General features: G+C 41.0%; 1 protein-coding gene across 5 annotated transcripts in view; it reads right to left on the bottom strand.

The window, feature by feature from the left end:
- Window positions 1-104: 104 nt before the first annotated feature.
- The window catches only part of sptb (spectrin, beta, erythrocytic), a 44197-nt gene continuing 27647 nt past the window's right edge, over window positions 105-16654 (bottom strand). For 3 of the 5 annotated variants that reach the window (XM_008399167.2, XM_008399168.2, XM_008399165.3), the window contains 19 exons: window positions 16363-16509; window positions 15956-16222; window positions 15296-15520; window positions 14744-14833; window positions 13301-13591; window positions 12830-12960; window positions 12423-12627; window positions 12079-12302; window positions 11377-11527; window positions 10136-10380; window positions 9536-9674; window positions 9117-9201; window positions 8817-9013; window positions 8440-8522; window positions 8174-8237; window positions 7817-8067; window positions 6091-6264; window positions 3097-3139; window positions 105-2835 (listed from right to left, as the gene is read on the bottom strand). In XM_008399167.2, the coding sequence (XP_008397389.1) occupies window positions 2641-2835; window positions 3097-3139; window positions 6091-6264; window positions 7817-8067; window positions 8174-8237; window positions 8440-8522; window positions 8817-9013; window positions 9117-9201; window positions 9536-9674; window positions 10136-10380; window positions 11377-11527; window positions 12079-12302; window positions 12423-12627; window positions 12830-12960; window positions 13301-13591; window positions 14744-14833; window positions 15296-15520; window positions 15956-16222; window positions 16363-16509 (3207 nt within the window). In that variant the 3' untranslated portion in view covers window positions 105-2640. Of the gene's footprint in view, window positions 2836-3096; window positions 3140-3856; window positions 4424-4465; window positions 5673-6090; window positions 6265-7816; window positions 8068-8173; window positions 8238-8439; window positions 8523-8816; window positions 9014-9116; window positions 9202-9535; window positions 9675-10135; window positions 10381-11376; window positions 11528-12078; window positions 12303-12422; window positions 12628-12829; window positions 12961-13300; window positions 13592-14743; window positions 14834-15295; window positions 15521-15955; window positions 16223-16362; window positions 16510-16654 lie in introns of those variants that run through there. The other 2 variants (XR_001776163.2, XM_017302588.2) reach the window with 2 other exon arrangements.

Here is a 16654-nt window from a genome sequence, read left to right as displayed (position 1 = left end):
TTTTTTTTTTTTTTGGTTGCAATGTGACAAAATCTGGAAATGCGTAATGACTGAATAATGTTACTAAACACTGAAAATGTAGAAAGAGTCACGGCAGCCGACTGTTCCTGGGTATCGGTTTTAAACTTTATTCTCAAAATGTATCCTAATTTCTCTCAACATTTTTGGATATTTTTACATGGCTGGAGAGAGAGTACAAAATGCAGATTAAAAACCACTGAACAGGAGTGGATGAAGGTGAGAGTAGACATGTCACATTCTTATTATAGCTATAGTGACCAATTTAAAAAAAACATACAATGCAAGTCATTCAAACCATTTTCAGGTGGTTTTTTTTTTTGTACAAATGTAACATTATGCTTAACTATTTGAGAAGAATCACTATATCGGTTCTTTGTAAATGTAGATCGTTAAACTCTTGAGGTGAACGCTCTCGCTCAACTTTCTAAACATGGCTTTTATTGAGGTCACTTGAGTTGCACTGTGGCTCGTGGTGAAGAGCCTGTAGTGGAAGGCAGGACAGCAGTGTGAGTCTGCATTAGTGCCACCACACCGACTCGCATGGCTTGTGTACTGTAGTTTTCTTGTTTGCATGTGTTGATGGTTTTGCCTCATTATGCAGCGTTTTACTGTGAAGTTCCATTCACATCATCAATTCTCCCAGCTTCATGCTGCTGCTGTGTACCCACACCCAGTTCTCTTAAGTCTTTTATTCTAATCATGTCTAAGGAAGTGACAGCCTCTGGTTTAAATTCCTCGCTTGCTATTGTTTGACTCTTTACTTACTGATTGTCTGTTTGCATCGAGTAAATGAAATATAGATCAGTGAGATGACGGGTGTTTCATAAAGAGTGGCTTCTATTTATTGATTTTTTTTTTTTTTACAATTTGTATAATAAAATGTTAATGAGCAAAAAGGCTCCTCCCCCCCCCCAACTATGAAGTTTCATTTTAAACTAGGTCACTTTTTAAAATATCTACATGGGTAAACTTTTGTTGGAGTGTTTATTTATTTTTACATTAAATAACTACACAAACCATATGGCATGATGCCGCCACTTCCGTTTTTTCGAATACTTTCCATTAAAAAGAGCAATGTGCTCTTTCCTTTAGTCCGACTTATTTTTTTTTTCCTTTAGCTTCTTTTAGTCGGTATGCTTTGCCTTCATAAACCCAGGCCTAACAGAAGGCTACCAGAAAGTACCAGCAGACAGGTTCTTTAGTGTTTTTAGTCCAAGCTTTTATAAGCATTAAGTACCCAAACCACCCTAGCATGTTTCAAACCTGTGAACTCAGGCCTCCCAGTAGGGCAAACTAACAGGTTGAGTGGTTCTCTGTTAATCCCTGCATTTGTTAAAAAGCCTGAGCTGCAGAATCGAACCTCCAAACCAGTTATGCTCCTATTACAAATATTCCTCCAGGATTTCCCTGCATTTAACTCCCAGACTATTTGATTCGACATCTTTCTGCAGCTTCCCTGTCCCTCTGAAGAAACGAATCCCCACCATGATTTGAAGCCAAATGTTGCCATGTAGTGTAGCTAATCTATATGTTCATAGAAGCCCGAGCCTTTCACCAGTCAGTTTGCAGGCTTTTTTTTTTTTTTTTTTTTTCGTACTGGAAAACCTGCATGTGTGAGCCACCTTTATGAAACACCCCACAGACGGAACAGTGCTAACAGAACTCATTTCATTAGTGCGACTGCAAGTTGGTGACAAATAAGGCATGTCAAGTTGGTCTTGCTTCAGGAATATCTCGATAGCACCATGTCAAACTAATGTAAAACATACTCCATGCATCTGCAGATATATAGTGTATACATGTCAATGAATAGATATGAAAGTCAGAGTTTGTTACACAAGTGTTGAATATATTTGAAATTCAGGAAAAAAAACAAAAAACTATCAGAGATGAGTTGAGAGTACAGCCTGTAAGTTAGATGGTACTCTCAGCCCACATGACTGCTACTATCACTTAAAAAATAAAATAAAAGAAAATCTATTCGCTCCAACTCTTCTCGGTGCATAAAGCGTTTAGTTTGCATAACTGCAATTACACCTGCAGTGTGTGCGCGCCGTTCTGCACTGCGCCATGCTTTCCTCGTCTCCGAATCTTTTCCACTGCGTTTTACAAAGCTCCTCTCAAACGTCGTGTATTTCACTCTGCGTCGGTACGTTAGCATTTAGTGCTCTGAACTCAAACAGCACAGTATTACAGTTCACAACCATTTTATAAGGCAAATTGATGAAAATACCTTAATGTCCTATATGGCTTTTATCAAAGCATGCCTAAACAAAGCACACACAAAAAAAAACTGAAGCTGAACTAAAAAAAAAGCAAAGTTTTACAAACAATCTTTGGTTGAGTGTGAAGCATTCCTGTGCTTTTAATTTACTCTTTCGCCTTAGCATTTCTAAATACAAATAAAAAGGGATTTTTTTGTAATCATACACTCGCTTAAATACAGGCAATAGTGATGGCTTTCAACCGAAACTACACTATTTGTCACAAAAATCATATAAAAAAAAGAAAAGGAAATCGGGTGATATAAAGCTTGCTCCGACTGGTCGTACACAAATACTACTTCCTCTTTCCAGGTTGCCTAGGCTACTGCCTCTCCAGGCGGCTCTCCTTTCTCATTCACTTCTTCTTGGCAAAGCGGCTGAACTTCTTCTCCTTGTCTTTCTTGGCAGAGCCGGGTTCAGGCAGGGCAGCTGAGGAGGAGGGAGCGGTGGGCAGGCTGTGGGTTTTGGACCCCGAGGGGCCCGGGGCCTCCTCCGCTGCCAGGGTCTGAACGGCCTTCTCCATGGCCTGGCTCCAGCGCTGGAGCTCCTCCTGGAATACCATGGAGAAAAAAAAAACCCACATGGAGTTGGCTTAGGAAGGGAATCCCACCCCCCCCCCAGTGAGGCAGTGTGTGGCTTTGTCTTGTAGTTTTTACTGGTTTATCTCAACAGGTGGAGTTGCTCGTGTTTGTGAGCCGAGCTTAGCGCCAGAGATTGTTACTATTTAAACACTGAACTCTTGACTGTCATGTGGTTCATGAAAGACATGTGAAAGTTATGCATTGTTTTTATCAGCACTTTGAAAACTTACCTCATCTTTACACTGGAACAGATACTCGCTGCCATCTGCAAGACTGCGAAAGGAGAAAAAAAAAAAAAGACATTTAATGAAACACTTTTTATATTTATCTACAAACGTTTCGTGCAAACACATCTGTGGAACTTCAGTCTTATTGCTGCATCCTGTTTGGTAAGCCTCGGTCACTTTATGATTATGATTATGATTATGACAAGCGGTCACATGTCCATAATTGTATGGTAAACTTTACGGCTGCAAAAGTCTTTTGCACACCTTGAACTTTTTTCCACGTTTTGTCACATTTTAACCACAAACTTCACTGTATTTTATTGGGATTTCATGTGATAGAATTGTTCTCTAGCAGACTTTTTTAAAATTTATTTATTCATTTGTTTCATTTACAGTTTAAAATGAACGTGTCACCTTCTCATAAGCAAAAGCTTTGACTAAAAAGGAGTAGTTTGAGGAAAATAAATCTTATACAGTCTCTGCCTTCTCTCAAAAGTTAGTTCACTGCACCATAAGGATCTAAGCATCAATCAGCCGTCCATGTCTGTTCTCCAGCCAGAAGAATAGAAGACAGCTGGATTTATTCTGAGATTAAATTACACGTTAATTTGTGTTTCATAGAAATCTCAATAAAATGCCTTGAAGTTTTTGGTTCTAGCATGACAAAGTCCCCTCGAAAAGTTCAAAAGGTGTGAATACTTTTGCGTGGTGTTTAATTATTCCTGAAGCTAAAGTCCCCACAGCAACAGCCCAGTAATTAAACCTTTCTTTGCATTTATGAGTCCGGTAATCCCCGCCTCAGGCAGGTGGGACGGCGCGCAGTCCCTCCCTGGAGCCAGCTGCTTCCTCAAGCTTTATTTGACATTTGGTAAGAATCCCCTCCAGCTCCAAAATGTCACTTGAATAACACTCATAAATTACGGCACTTCAGCCAGGACTCAATGCAGAGGTTCTTAAGTTGAAAGACGTTTTTGTACACGTCATTATGTTTTAGGCTTTGACACGCTTTAGGTCGTGTTTTCCGAAGTGGTGCATTCTGGGAATTCCTCGTCCCTTTATTCAACGGCGCCATGATGTTTGCATCCAGAATTTGGGGATGTTTTGTTGGAGCCGCGCCGTCTTTTTTTTCCCCGTCGCTGGCTGTCACACAGACCCCCACAGCCGCAGAGTGTCTTCAACCCCGGCGCTTTGAAAAGTAGAGAAGCGCTTCCGTCTTGACTGTGTTCCTCTTTCCCTTCAAGCATGTTCTTCACAGCGCACGTCTCGCTTTCTGACTTCATCTGTCTCAGTCTCGTTTATTCGCCACCACTCTTCGTTCGGATTCTCCTTTCTGTCTAACAAAAAAAAAAGCGTTTTAATTGATTTTTTTTTTTTTAATTCTCGGTTCTCGTATTGACTTTTACAGTATGAATTATTTATGAATATGATCGTCTTCTGCATTGACAAAAATTGTTCTTGGTGGAAAAGCGAGAAAGTTTCACAATGATAACTTTCTCCTGCTGCGAGGACATGATTTATCTCTTTAAATCCCCCATTAGCTGCTGAGAGGAGCCCAGTGTTGTTGAGAGATACCACAGAAAATTAATCACACCCCTGAGCTGTCTCTAGCTGATGTCGATTAATGACGTTTAAGATTAATCAGTGCAAGGAGATCAGAAACCAAGCATCTTAAAAATTCGTTCATTTTTCAAGGTAGATTTTTTTTTTAAACCATTTTCAAATTTCTCTGTTCAGCAAAGAGTAATCCGTTTCAAGTTTGACCAGAATCTCTCATATTGTCTGATAAAGTTGCTTGTCATCAAACTCAAAGACAAACCTAAGGAAATGCAAAATGCACTTTTCAAATGATGATTTCATTTATTAGTGAAAAAGCTAACCTGATCATGTTCAAAGGCTTAGGGCCTAGCATCTGAACTGAGCTTAAGTCTTGACTTTGACTAGGCCAATACAAAACACTTTTTTTTTTAGCCATTCAGAGGTAGACTTGTGCTTCAGATCTTAGTCCAGCAGAATGACCAAACTGAGTTTAAGGTCATGAATGTCAGCATGATGTTCTCCTCCTCTAACTTTCTGTAGCTTTTGTGTTGGGTGTAACAAGTTGCACATGTTCTAAAGTGTTCCTCTCAATCCACAAAATATTTTTCTAAAGGAAAGTGGATACCGATTTTGCAAGGTATCAGTTTTTTATTGTTCAACGACAAACTCTGACCTTAACTGAGATAAGTGAGGCTTGCGGTGCTTTATTTGTTGTTCCATGATCTTCTGTGATCTCCTGGAGTAACTTTGGTAGGTCAGAAACTCCTGGGAGAGTTCACCGCTGTTCCACCTTCTCTCAATTTGTGGATCGTGGCTTCCTGTGGTTCACTTTCCAGACTGCTAGATGTCATTCAGTGACTTTGTTTCTCATCTGCTCTCGAATTTTTGGTGGTGGCATCATGTGAGGCCTGGAGGTGGCCAGTGAAATTTGATTCCTCTTTCCAAAAGATGTAGTTTCTCAGTTAAATCATGATTAATCAGGGCAGCAATGACTTTACTACATAGAACCAGGTTGGCTTTTTCCAATCAAAAACACAAGAAACCTATAAGGAGATAAAAAAGAAAAACCTGTTCACAGCACTGTGTATACTAGGGCTGATCTGTTTGATGGGGACAGTAATTGAAAACAACAGGTAGTGCTGTCACACAGAGTTAAAGTTTAGGATTGCTTCTCAGCTGGAAGGTGAAGGGTAAAGGCAGTGACTTTCAGTAGAGACTGAATGTCTGCTGGTTGCTTCAGAAACTTCTGAAGGATGTGAAATCCTCCTAAATCTGCCACGACTGTCATATTTCAATAAAAAAAAGACTATGTCAGAGAACTTTAGATAGGATAGAAATGATATGTGACAGCTTTAACCCAATACAATTTTTTTTTTCATCAAATCCCGTCTGAATACTGCAATAAGTATTTACTTGAATATAAGCCATTTTGAGAAAATGGGAGATCGACACATTTCTTACCGCAGCTTGGCTACGTTCTTCTTTTTCTTGTAGTTAGTGAGGATCTCCCAGGTGGCGTTGCCGAGGAGCAGGGGGTCCTCACCGTGGAACGTCACTGCGTGACCAAAGCTTTTGGAGTCTTTGTATGCAGAGAGCTGACCCGGCTTCAGTACGCAGTACAGGTTGTTCCAGGACCTGAAAGTGAAAGAGACAAAGGCAGGAGCGATGAAGATCCTGACGGGATTATTTCAGGCTATAACACAGAGTTATAGTTTTGCTGATGTTCGACCATGGAAACCGGCTCGTTAAAACTTGTGAACACATGCGGATTGTAATGACATCTTTAGATCGTCTTTGGCTCCTTTATTAGTGAACTGAAAATGGATTTCACGTTTTATTTATTTTAATGAAGCCAGACTGCAGGAAGTTTTGACCTGTTCATTTGTTTCTTTTCTTCCATCTTGAGAAACCTAAACCATCAGAGCCCAAACGTTTTCTCTGGCATGCAGACGTTGAGTTGGTCTCCTCTTTATCATTTGGAGGGACTTCGCAGACTTCCACTGAATTATTTCCAACATAATTGGATGTAATTCTTGTGTTTTTGACAAGCTATTTATTATTCATGTATTCACATTTATGAACAAATGTGGATCTCGCTGTGCCAGCCCGTAATTGGATGCTGAATTCACACCTAATGAGGGATGAAACCTTTTGACAAAAGTTAAACAAGACACTAACATCCCGACATGTTACGTGTTGCATATCTCTTTAAATTACTTTGTTCTTTCTACACACAGTAGGAATGTTTCAGTACCAATTATCTATTGAAATGTACAGTTCCAATTGGAGGCATGAACTCATTATTGTAATGAATAGCATATTTTGGCCCTTTAATGATGCATTTGAAATGTTTTTTTCTACACCGTGCGATAAGCACCGTGCGATGCTTATGTAGCTGTTCAGCTACGTAAGCGGGTAAACAAGCTTTAAATTATTGCCAATTTTCTCTAATTCACACTTCAAACTATACATACAGGATCACCACCACTAATATTTGGAGAAATGTCTTTCTTGCGATGTTGCAGAGAAACCTCAGACTATTTGCTGCTCTCAGCAATTCTCTGGAATGCGTCTGGCTGGGTTTTTGAAACAAAACTTTTAATCAGAAATGGTAGATTTAATCTAAATCAGTTGGATTACCTGCAGGAATCCAGCTTTCATGCATAACACTTTTTTTCTATTTTTTTTAGCAGAGCTGAAGTCGGGGCCATTTTAGAAGGCTAAAATTAGCCTGCTTTAGCTATTCTAAAACCAGTTTTGACCATCTAACTTTTGATTTGATATGGAAAATTTGAAAGATGTTCTCCACGGTTAGTCACTTTATGGCAGGCACCACCAGCACTGGCAGGAAAACAGGCCCTCAGCACGATGCTGACGTTACATTTCAAAGCTACCAACTTCAGCCTTACTGAAAATTTGACAACTTTTGTCTACGTTGATGCTGAGTTGATGTTGATGTCATGCTGTCCAGACGCTCCTGAGGAGCAGTGAACCAATTATTAGCGGAGGTGTTGTATCTATTTGAGTCTGCATGGATAACTTTGAGAAAATCTGCAAAAAATGCAAACGGGTTCAATGTCGTGTGATCATTTTACATAGAAAAATGTTACTTTTTTTAAGTCTAGATGTATTATTGATGCTCATGATGAAGGGTGTGGTTATGTTGGATTTCTTGGCAGTGCCCGACCTGTTTGAAGCCTTCTTTCCGGATCCCTCCACGTCATGCTTGCGGCAGAGCATGCCCTCCTGCAGCACTGCCTGCGACCTCAGGGTCTCTGACGGCATGGTGGCCGCCCTCTCTGGTTCTCTGGGAGTCACAACCGAGACAGAGGGCTCCAGCTCCAGAGAGGCGCTCTCTCTCATTTCTGACACCATCGGCATTGTGGAGTCACCAGCAGTCCCGTCCAGCTGACCTGAGCTGGGCTCCATCGCGCCAGACTGGACCAGGAAAAAAAATACTTTCGATCTTGATGCATAAATAAAAAGGAGGCTATTTAAAAAAGAATTAAAATAGGTAATGGAAATAAGGGGCTTTGTTGCTAACCAGGGTTTGTTCCTCAATAGTGTAAAGCTGTGAAGATTCTTCTACGAAGCCCGTGTCTTCTCTCCTGAGCAGAAAAAAAGAAAACGGAGAAAGAGAAACGCTGTGTTCTTATTAGTTTTAAGTTCAGCAAATCCACCAGAAAGAACCAAGCCAACATCGCTTTAGACATTACACATTTTTACCTCTACTTTCATGTAGAGGTTAAAAAAAAATGCTTGTAGTTTTGAGTGTTTCTACATACTTGATAGTTTCGGCATGATTTTTACCTGCTTTCTTTATCTGAGCGCTGCTCGTCTTTGATGAATTGCTCAATCTCCTGTTGCTGCTTCCTCACTTCCAGCAACTCCAACTGCAACACAGCAACCTGTTGTCATCTTCACTGACAACACCTTAAATAACAAAACTATTTCTGAAGGTATTGTGCAGGGTTGCACATTTTTCCTTTACTGTGGAAATATCTGTTTTAAATTGATAGTGAACTTAAGTGTCTAGACTTTAGATTGTGCAGTATGTGGCAAACAAAAAATTTTTTGACACAAAAAATAAGAAAGGAAACACTTGGCTGAATTTATCCTTAGCTTTTCAGCCACAGAATAAGTGCGTTATGTTTTTAAGAACAAATTGCATAAGGAAGTTAGGGTACCGTAGTGAGGCGCTCCAGAGCTGAGAAGCGCTCTTCCCATGTGGCAGTGGATTTCTCAAAGGCTTCGTGCCTCTTGAGGAGTTTCTCCACCTCGTCCACGCTCTGGCCCAGGTCCCTGCTGGTCACGTAGGGCTCCTGAGCAATGAGCCAGGCCTCTGCCACCGAAGCGTCTCGTGCAAACTGACACACCTCCAGCACTGAGGGCATTAAAGGGAATTTTTTTATGGCTTGCTTTTTGATAAAGCGGATGCTCGTGCTGCTCCGTTGTTAAGTCGGGGATCGGGGGAATGCATTACTCACAGAGTCGGAGCCAGTCCCATCTGTCGTCCCATTTGAACATCATTTCCTGCCTTTTCTCCATCAGCTGAACCAGTTTCTCTTTGATCTGACAAAATGTTTTACAGTCTCAGTTACATATCAGCCTTACTTTAAAAAAAAAAAACCACAAGACTTCCTATTATACTCTAAGAATTAGCATTGTGAAGTAATTAACTGAACACTCAATTCGGGCAAGGGTCAATTGCTTATTTAAATTCCTTTTTCCTTTATCCATTTCTAATTAGTATTTGCTTTTCTAACCTCCCTGATGAATATAGGACGACTTGAATTTTTTTTTCTTTTTCAGGCAACCCAGTTTGTTTGGGGATAATTGTTCCGAGAAAAGTAATTAAATCTAACGCAAACAGCAGAAAAGGAGCCTTCTTGAAGCACATTCTTACTTCAGCAGAGTCTCGATGCTTGCGTGTCAGCATGGACTTGCCGAGGTCTATGCAGTCCGTGAACTTGGCGCTCCTGGTTTCGATTTCTGAACGGATCCCCTGGTGGTACTTCTGCAGCAGCTCCACGGAGGAGACGTCCCTAATGAAGGAGAAGGAGAGATATAGGAGCGAATAATGCATGAAACCTTTCTACCTCTGTTGGTAGAAAAAGGAACTGCACACACAGTACTTTTGATCAGTGCCCTGTGCTTTATCTAATTAATTACTTTCTAAAACGGCTGCATCTTTGATAAACTATGCATAAATGCCTGGGGGTTTCTTAAACCTCTGTTGCACTTTATTCCACATTTGACTCATGAAAACTAGAGTGAATAACCAAATACAGAGCTAAAAAGTGCAAATATAACAAACAAAAAAAACAGCAAAAGCTTAATTTTTAAAATTAAGAAAAGAAAGCCAAACTTTTTAAGTGTCTGGTTTTTTTTTTGGGGGGGGGGTTTGCATTTCTCTAATTATGTTCTGCTTACATACAAAAACACATCCAAAAGGAAAATAAACTTTCTTTAACATGCTGTTATGCACGGTTTGATCGGTGCACACCTGGGTTTCTCCTGAGTCTCTATCTGCTGGATGGTGCTCTCCATCCAGGCCATCAGGTCTCGCACCATGCTGAAGAAGCGGAACTTCTCGGCCGTGTCCACCAACTCCGCCCGTCGGCCGTCGGAGGCGTCCAGCAGGCCCTTCCAGGCTTCGACGACTTCCCTCTCCATGGCCTGGATGGCGTCCTGTTTGTCGCCCGCATACTGAGCTCGAAGCCTCAAGGCCGTCTCCTGGAACTGTTGCACCTAGAGAAAAGGACTCAGCAGTTAATAACGGCCTCATTAATGTCGTTTTAATGAGTCGTGATAATGTGGTTTTTTTCTCAAAGATGCGGCGGTGATGAAAGGTTTGCATATGCTCATCACGGGCGTGATTATCATGTTAATTTATGATGAGCCAACCTTCATGGCATTTTAAAAACAAGTTTTGATTTATTGTGGGGGGTTTTTGTCTAAAGTATACATATTTACATTCACAAATATCTAAATGGTACAGATTAAGCTTTTAAAGATGCTCTACATATTGTCTAATAGGGCTGAGGTGCGGATCATTTCAGAATCCTAATATTTCCCTGTTTCCTTTGTTTAGACCAGTTCTAATCCAGGATGTCCTGCTGTATAACACAGTATTCTGCCTGGGTTTTTACCATCAAACCTCACTTTCTGTAAAATGTGAGGCTTTCAAACTTAAGAACACTGTTATACATGGCAATGGCAGCATCATGCTGTGGGGCTTCTTGACGGTGAAGAAATAATGTAGGAGAAGGGCAGCCTTTAAAATGATTAGTGCACATAAACTTCTCATCAGTCCTGTATTTTCAGTGCTTATAGCTTTGTGGCTATTGCTAATTTGCTCTTCAGGGGTTTTACTGTATTAAGTCAGTTATTAAAAGTTTAACAAAGAAAACATTGCTGGCAGACTGTGTCTATCTATCTTTTCTGTCATCATTTCAACCAAAACAAGCTGAAAGGCATTCGGAACTATTTTACCTTCTAAATCATTCATATGAATATATTGGACCGCAATAATTGCATTTAAAAATTTCATGCGAGTTGCATCGTTTTCTTGCTAAAGAAAAACCAAATAAAAGAAACCCTGCCTCTTAAACAATAACCTCTCACCTTCGACGGTTGCAGACATATTACAGAACTCTCTGGCAGACACAAATCATCAAAGTGCGCCTCTTGGCCGCCGCCTGCTGTGTTCCTTCAGAGCAGAAGAGCCAATCTCTTGTGTTCTACCTGTTTGCCCAGGGCGGTGATGTCTCTCTCAAAAGCGGCGTGCATCCTGTGGAAGGACTCGGCTTTGCTGAAATCGTCTCCCACGTCCTCTGGCAGCTCTTTCTGCTTCTCGTGGATCTGCGTCACCAACTCCTTTCCGTCATCAAAGTACCTTCGAGAAGAATGGGCTCTTAGTATCACTGCATTCATCATGACCGTGACATCTGTGAGATGTAGGCAGCAAGTTAATGTTTTCTCAATGATGCTACTGCATGGAAATTGGGGCTTTAAATATTGATTATTTCAGTTATTGACTAATCTATCGATTATTCTGACAATCGATTAATCAGATATAAAAAGATCACTCTAAGAGAGGTGAAGCTAAATTTGAACATACTTGCAGAAAAAGTTTTATATTTTATCTTTACTGCAAAATGTATATATTTGGTATAAGTTTGACTTGGTAAGTGTGTTGTTCCATTCAGTAAACAACCTTTTATTTGCAGTCAGTATACTCCAGTTAACCATTAATCAATTACTAAATTAGTTGATTATTTCAGTAATCGATTCATCACGATCAATCCGATTAATTGTTTCAATCTCACTGTAAATGTTTTCTTTTCTGACAGCATTCAGAACAGATTATGGATTCATTTTGTGTTACATTACAACCACAAACTTCTGAGTATTTTATGGGAGGGCGGTAAGATGTCTTCCACGTACTTGAGGAGGTCGTAAGACGCCGTGAGGAGCTGAGATCGAGTGTCGATGAGCTCCAGCAGGTCGGCCCAGCTCTCGTTTATGCCGTCCTTCCACTCTGCCAGGGTGGCCGCTTCGCTGTGGCCCGTTTCGATCAGCTCATCTATGGTCTGGTTCACCATGTCCACCCGATCCTGACCCATCATCCCTGTGTCCCGCGTAAACTCTCTGAATTTATCCCTCAGGAGCTGAGGAGCAAACAAAAAAAAAAAATCACTAAAAACCTTCCTTAAAGACAGAGATGATCACGCCCAACAGAAATGTTTCATGTTTTTGGTTATTTCTCCGTCAGTTTCTGCTTGTGATACCGTGACGTGGTCCAGATCCTGTCCCATCTCCTGCGAGGACGCCACCACGTCTTTCTCTGCAATCCAGTGTTCCAGGTCCTCCACCTCTCTGCTCAGCAGGAAGTGATGGTAGGTGTGGTTCAGCTTCTTTCTGCGGTCCTCTGCCAGCTCCCTCAGGCCTGCGTACTGCTTATCTACCTGACCCTGCCGCCTTATGACCTCCTCCCTGAAAGATAACGAAGGCAGAGGGTGGAAGGAAATTAGATTCAGAGACTTAAAACCCAGGTCAAGAGATCACAATTTGGTTAACTCTAGATGAAGCTGCTGATTAAGACACGCGTTTACATGCTTGTCACTCCTGTCAGCCTAAATCACATCTGACGGGGATAGAGTAAATTAGGACCACTATGCAGAGTTCAAGCACGCACCCATCGGGATGGTCCTCTGCGAGCATCTTCTGCGCGCGAACGGAAAGCTTCTGGATGGAGGCGGCGTAGTCGTCTACTGCCTGTTTCAGGATCAGGTGGCGCTTCAGCATCAGCATGGCGCTCTGCTCATCCTGAAGGGATGAGAGAGAAAACAGGAGGATGGTGAAGAAACAGACAGGAGAGGAGCGCACCCATCAAAGCAAAACAAATTACTTCAAAATTAGCTCTCCGTAGAGGGTGCCACTTAAAAAAAAAAAAAAAAGCGAATCCTCTTAATTGAAGAGAACCCAAACCATGTAATCATGTTGATAAATTAATTACTTGCTATTTGAACAGACTGATATGCCTTTACTTTGATTAGGATAATAAGATCAGATTTTTAAACATGTTTGGAAACTTCCCAGAGCTAATCAGGCCCCTTCTCTTGTCTCTCTTACACACACACACAGCGTGCCTTCCTCTCCTACTAACCTTCGCCTTTTCATCCGCAATCATGTAGAGCTCCTGCTCTCCTATCCAGGCCTCGGCCTCATCAGCATCGTTGTAATACTGCTGGGCCAAGTTGGAGCCGCTCAGCCTCTCTCGCCGTTTGGCCATCTCGTCCTGCAGCCGGGCCCATGCCTCCACCAGCTCCTGCATCTGGTCCCCGATCCGCTCCGCCTCCGGCCTGTCCTCCGCGCTGGCCGCAGCCGCCATACGCCTTCCTCGCTCCAGCACCTCGTCGACACGAGGCTGGTGGCCCTCGATCTCCCTCTGCAGAGTCTGGTGGAAAGAAAGATAGAAAGAAAGAAAGACAGCAAATGTACATCGTTTCACTGGAAACTAATACTGTGAGTTCACTCAGACAGAAACAGGAAACAGGAAAGTCAGTGGAGCCGAAAGAACTGAAAATCCCAGAAGCTTTAAGCGGCTGGAAAAAGAATATATATTGTTTTCTTTGCATAGTAAAACTTTTTGAACTTAAAATTTGAAGGGCACTAGCTTGCACAACTAGGAAAAAAACCCATTAATATTTACAAATTGTGTTATTTGATGAACCACAAACTTCTATGTAATTTTTTAGAACACAGACCAACACACTGCAGTGTATGAATGCAAAGCAGAAGTAAAATTATGGTGAATATAAGCTGTAAAGTTTGCTTCTGATCTGGAAAAGTAACACTGAAAACATAGTGGTGGCAGTATCATGCTGGGAATGTTTTTCTTCAGCACAGAGAGGGAAATGGGTCAGAGCAGATGAGAGGACAGCTAACCCTGACTACAAGACCAGGGTGAACTCTGGGAATTTTAGAGCATAAACTCCTTAGAAAAAAAAGTCAACTAGTCTGACTATTTTAACACCTAATTTATAGTTTGTGACTTATATTGGCTTTAGAAGCTTATAGGGTGCCATAAGTAAAAATATTTGTTGTAAATTTGTGTTCTTTTGCTAAAAATGGATGTAAATTGACAAATTTAGTCTTCAAAATATTTCTAAAAAACACTGACAAACAGAAAAGTGACAGTAAAAAATGAACTATTTTTTAGGTTGAGTAGATAAATGAAATTTCTAGTATTTATTTAGGAAACCTGATAAATAATCTTTTTTTTTAAAGGTTGAAATAGGTTTTTACAGCAAAAAATTGCTGAACTTTGATGACATAAAAATGTAATACAATATATTTCAATTAAATTCAAAAATTCTTATATTTAACTTATATTTCATTTTTTAAGTAATCATAAAACTTAATAGAATATAGTACAAATTAAGTTTGTTGTTGTAAGACAACAAAATGTGGAAAGGTTTTAACTTTTGCAAGGCCCTAAATGTAAATTCAAAATTTGAAGGGTGCCGTTTCCCAGCATTAACTGATAAATGAGTAAATAAACGAGGACAAAGCAGTTTACAGGAAATAAATCCTGACAGTCTGGTACCTGGTTCTTTTTCAACAGCATCTGCACAGTTTGAAGATTGTTGCCGTGCTCCTGTGACATTGCCAGGGGCATCCTCTCCTCAATCCAGAGCTGAAAGACGCAAAAGGAAAAAGAGGGGAAAAAAAGATTGCGACGATAAGAACACAAAGCAGAAACATAGTCTGAAAAATTGCTTCACAGATCTCTGATGTGCACCAAATATAAAACATTATCTCCACAGCTGCCTTCTTCACATGGATTTGTTGCTCCTTCACAAAGAAAATCAAACATGATACCTTGACTTTGCTATAAACAACAAAAGAAGAGCAGATTTAAATATATGTATATATATATATATTAAAGACCAAATACTTGTTTAAAATTTCTTTAAATGATCAGGTTCCTTAGATGCATTAAGCTACCTTAGTGCATCTGGATACATCCAGAGGAGACTTAAAAGTCCTGACAAGTTAGGATCCTATCCTCATTATTCAAATTCTACGCTATCAATCATTTTGTGAGAGCGAGGCGCTTTGACTCCACCATTCCCTCTGAAATGAGATCCGCACTTACGAGCTCGTCAGCCAGGTCTCTGTAGAACTGATGGACGGCTTTGGCAGCCTCCAGCTTGCCTCGGCGCTGGGACAGCGGCGTGAGGAGCTGCTGGAACTCGCTCTGCAGGGCTTGCTGCTCGGCCTCCAGCTCCGGCTGGTCCTCCCTGGCTCCTCCGTGCTTCCTGACAGCCTCCTGGAGCTCGTCCAGCTCCCGCGCCCGGTCACGAACCTGGTTCTCCGTCATCTGGCATGGGAAAAACGGTGATGGGAAGAAAAAAAAAAGATGAATAGCCTTTCAAGAGCCTAATCAAGATGCAGTGGAGGGTAAATTCACCAAAAGTAAGTGCTGCCTATTAAGCGTGAAACTAAGCTTACCCACAGCTCTTATGAATGTTCTTATATAAATTCATGAAAAAGTTTTGCTAAAGCCAATTTAGTTAGTATAATTTGTGTTTTAGCTTGACCCTTGGGACAAATATATTTTGTATTTTAAAAAAAAAAAAGCAAATAACCACAATGTTCATTCGCTTAAAACAGATTAAAAGTAAAGCTTAAACTGAACAGTATACTCCAGAATGTGCGATTTTAATTGCTAGCATCAAGAAAAAAAATCTCCAAAAAGAAACAACTATTAACAAGAAAGAAAAAAACTTCTTTTTTTTCTGAGGAATATACAGACCTGGTGCTTTTTCAGCAGGATATTGGCATTTGTGAGATCTTTCACATCCTCATCTCCGCTCTGCAACTGCTGCTGAAGCTCGGCCAGCCACTTCTTCATATCAGCCAGGCTCTGGTCGAACAGCTCTGAGCGATTGGCATCGAACAGCAGCCGGTCCTTCTCCTGAGTCGTGGACTCCAGTTTGTCCCAGAGCTCGTGAAGCTGCGCCAGGCGCTCCTTCACAATGGGCTCAAACTCAGGCTTGGATTCCATGAGCTCCTGACCCTCCTGCAGAAACGAAAGAATAAACAGAGAAAAGACTCGCTCTCAAATACTTCAGAGCAGAAATCCACTGCAAATTAAGTATTTCATTTATCTTTTTAGATGAATAAAACTGGTTAATTAAAAAACAAGGACCATTTACTGACCTGATCTACTTTATTGAGCCAGTCCTTGTTGGAGGCCAGTTCCGCCATGAAAGCCTGATGTTTGAGCCACTTGCTGTGCAGGTTTCTGGCCTCGTCGTATGAGGTATCCTGAGCTGTCAGCATCTTTTCATTGATCCACACAGTCAGCTGAGGCATGGCGACAAAAAAAGAACGTTACGCATTAATAATGCATCTTCTGAGAGAAATAATCCTGGTCCTATATAATGAAGATAAGTTATATTTATTATACAGCACTCTGCACTGAACCCCATTGAAAACCTCCTGGTTTTTC

This window comes from Poecilia reticulata, chromosome 22 (genome assembly GCF_904066995.2).
Source record: "Poecilia reticulata chromosome 22, P_reticulata-male-v2, whole genome shotgun sequence".
In the NCBI taxonomy this organism is placed as follows: Eukaryota; Metazoa; Chordata; class Actinopteri; order Cyprinodontiformes; family Poeciliidae; genus Poecilia; species Poecilia reticulata.
Note: the sequence above shows the minus strand (reverse complement) of the source record. Positions and strands in the feature narration are given on the sequence as shown.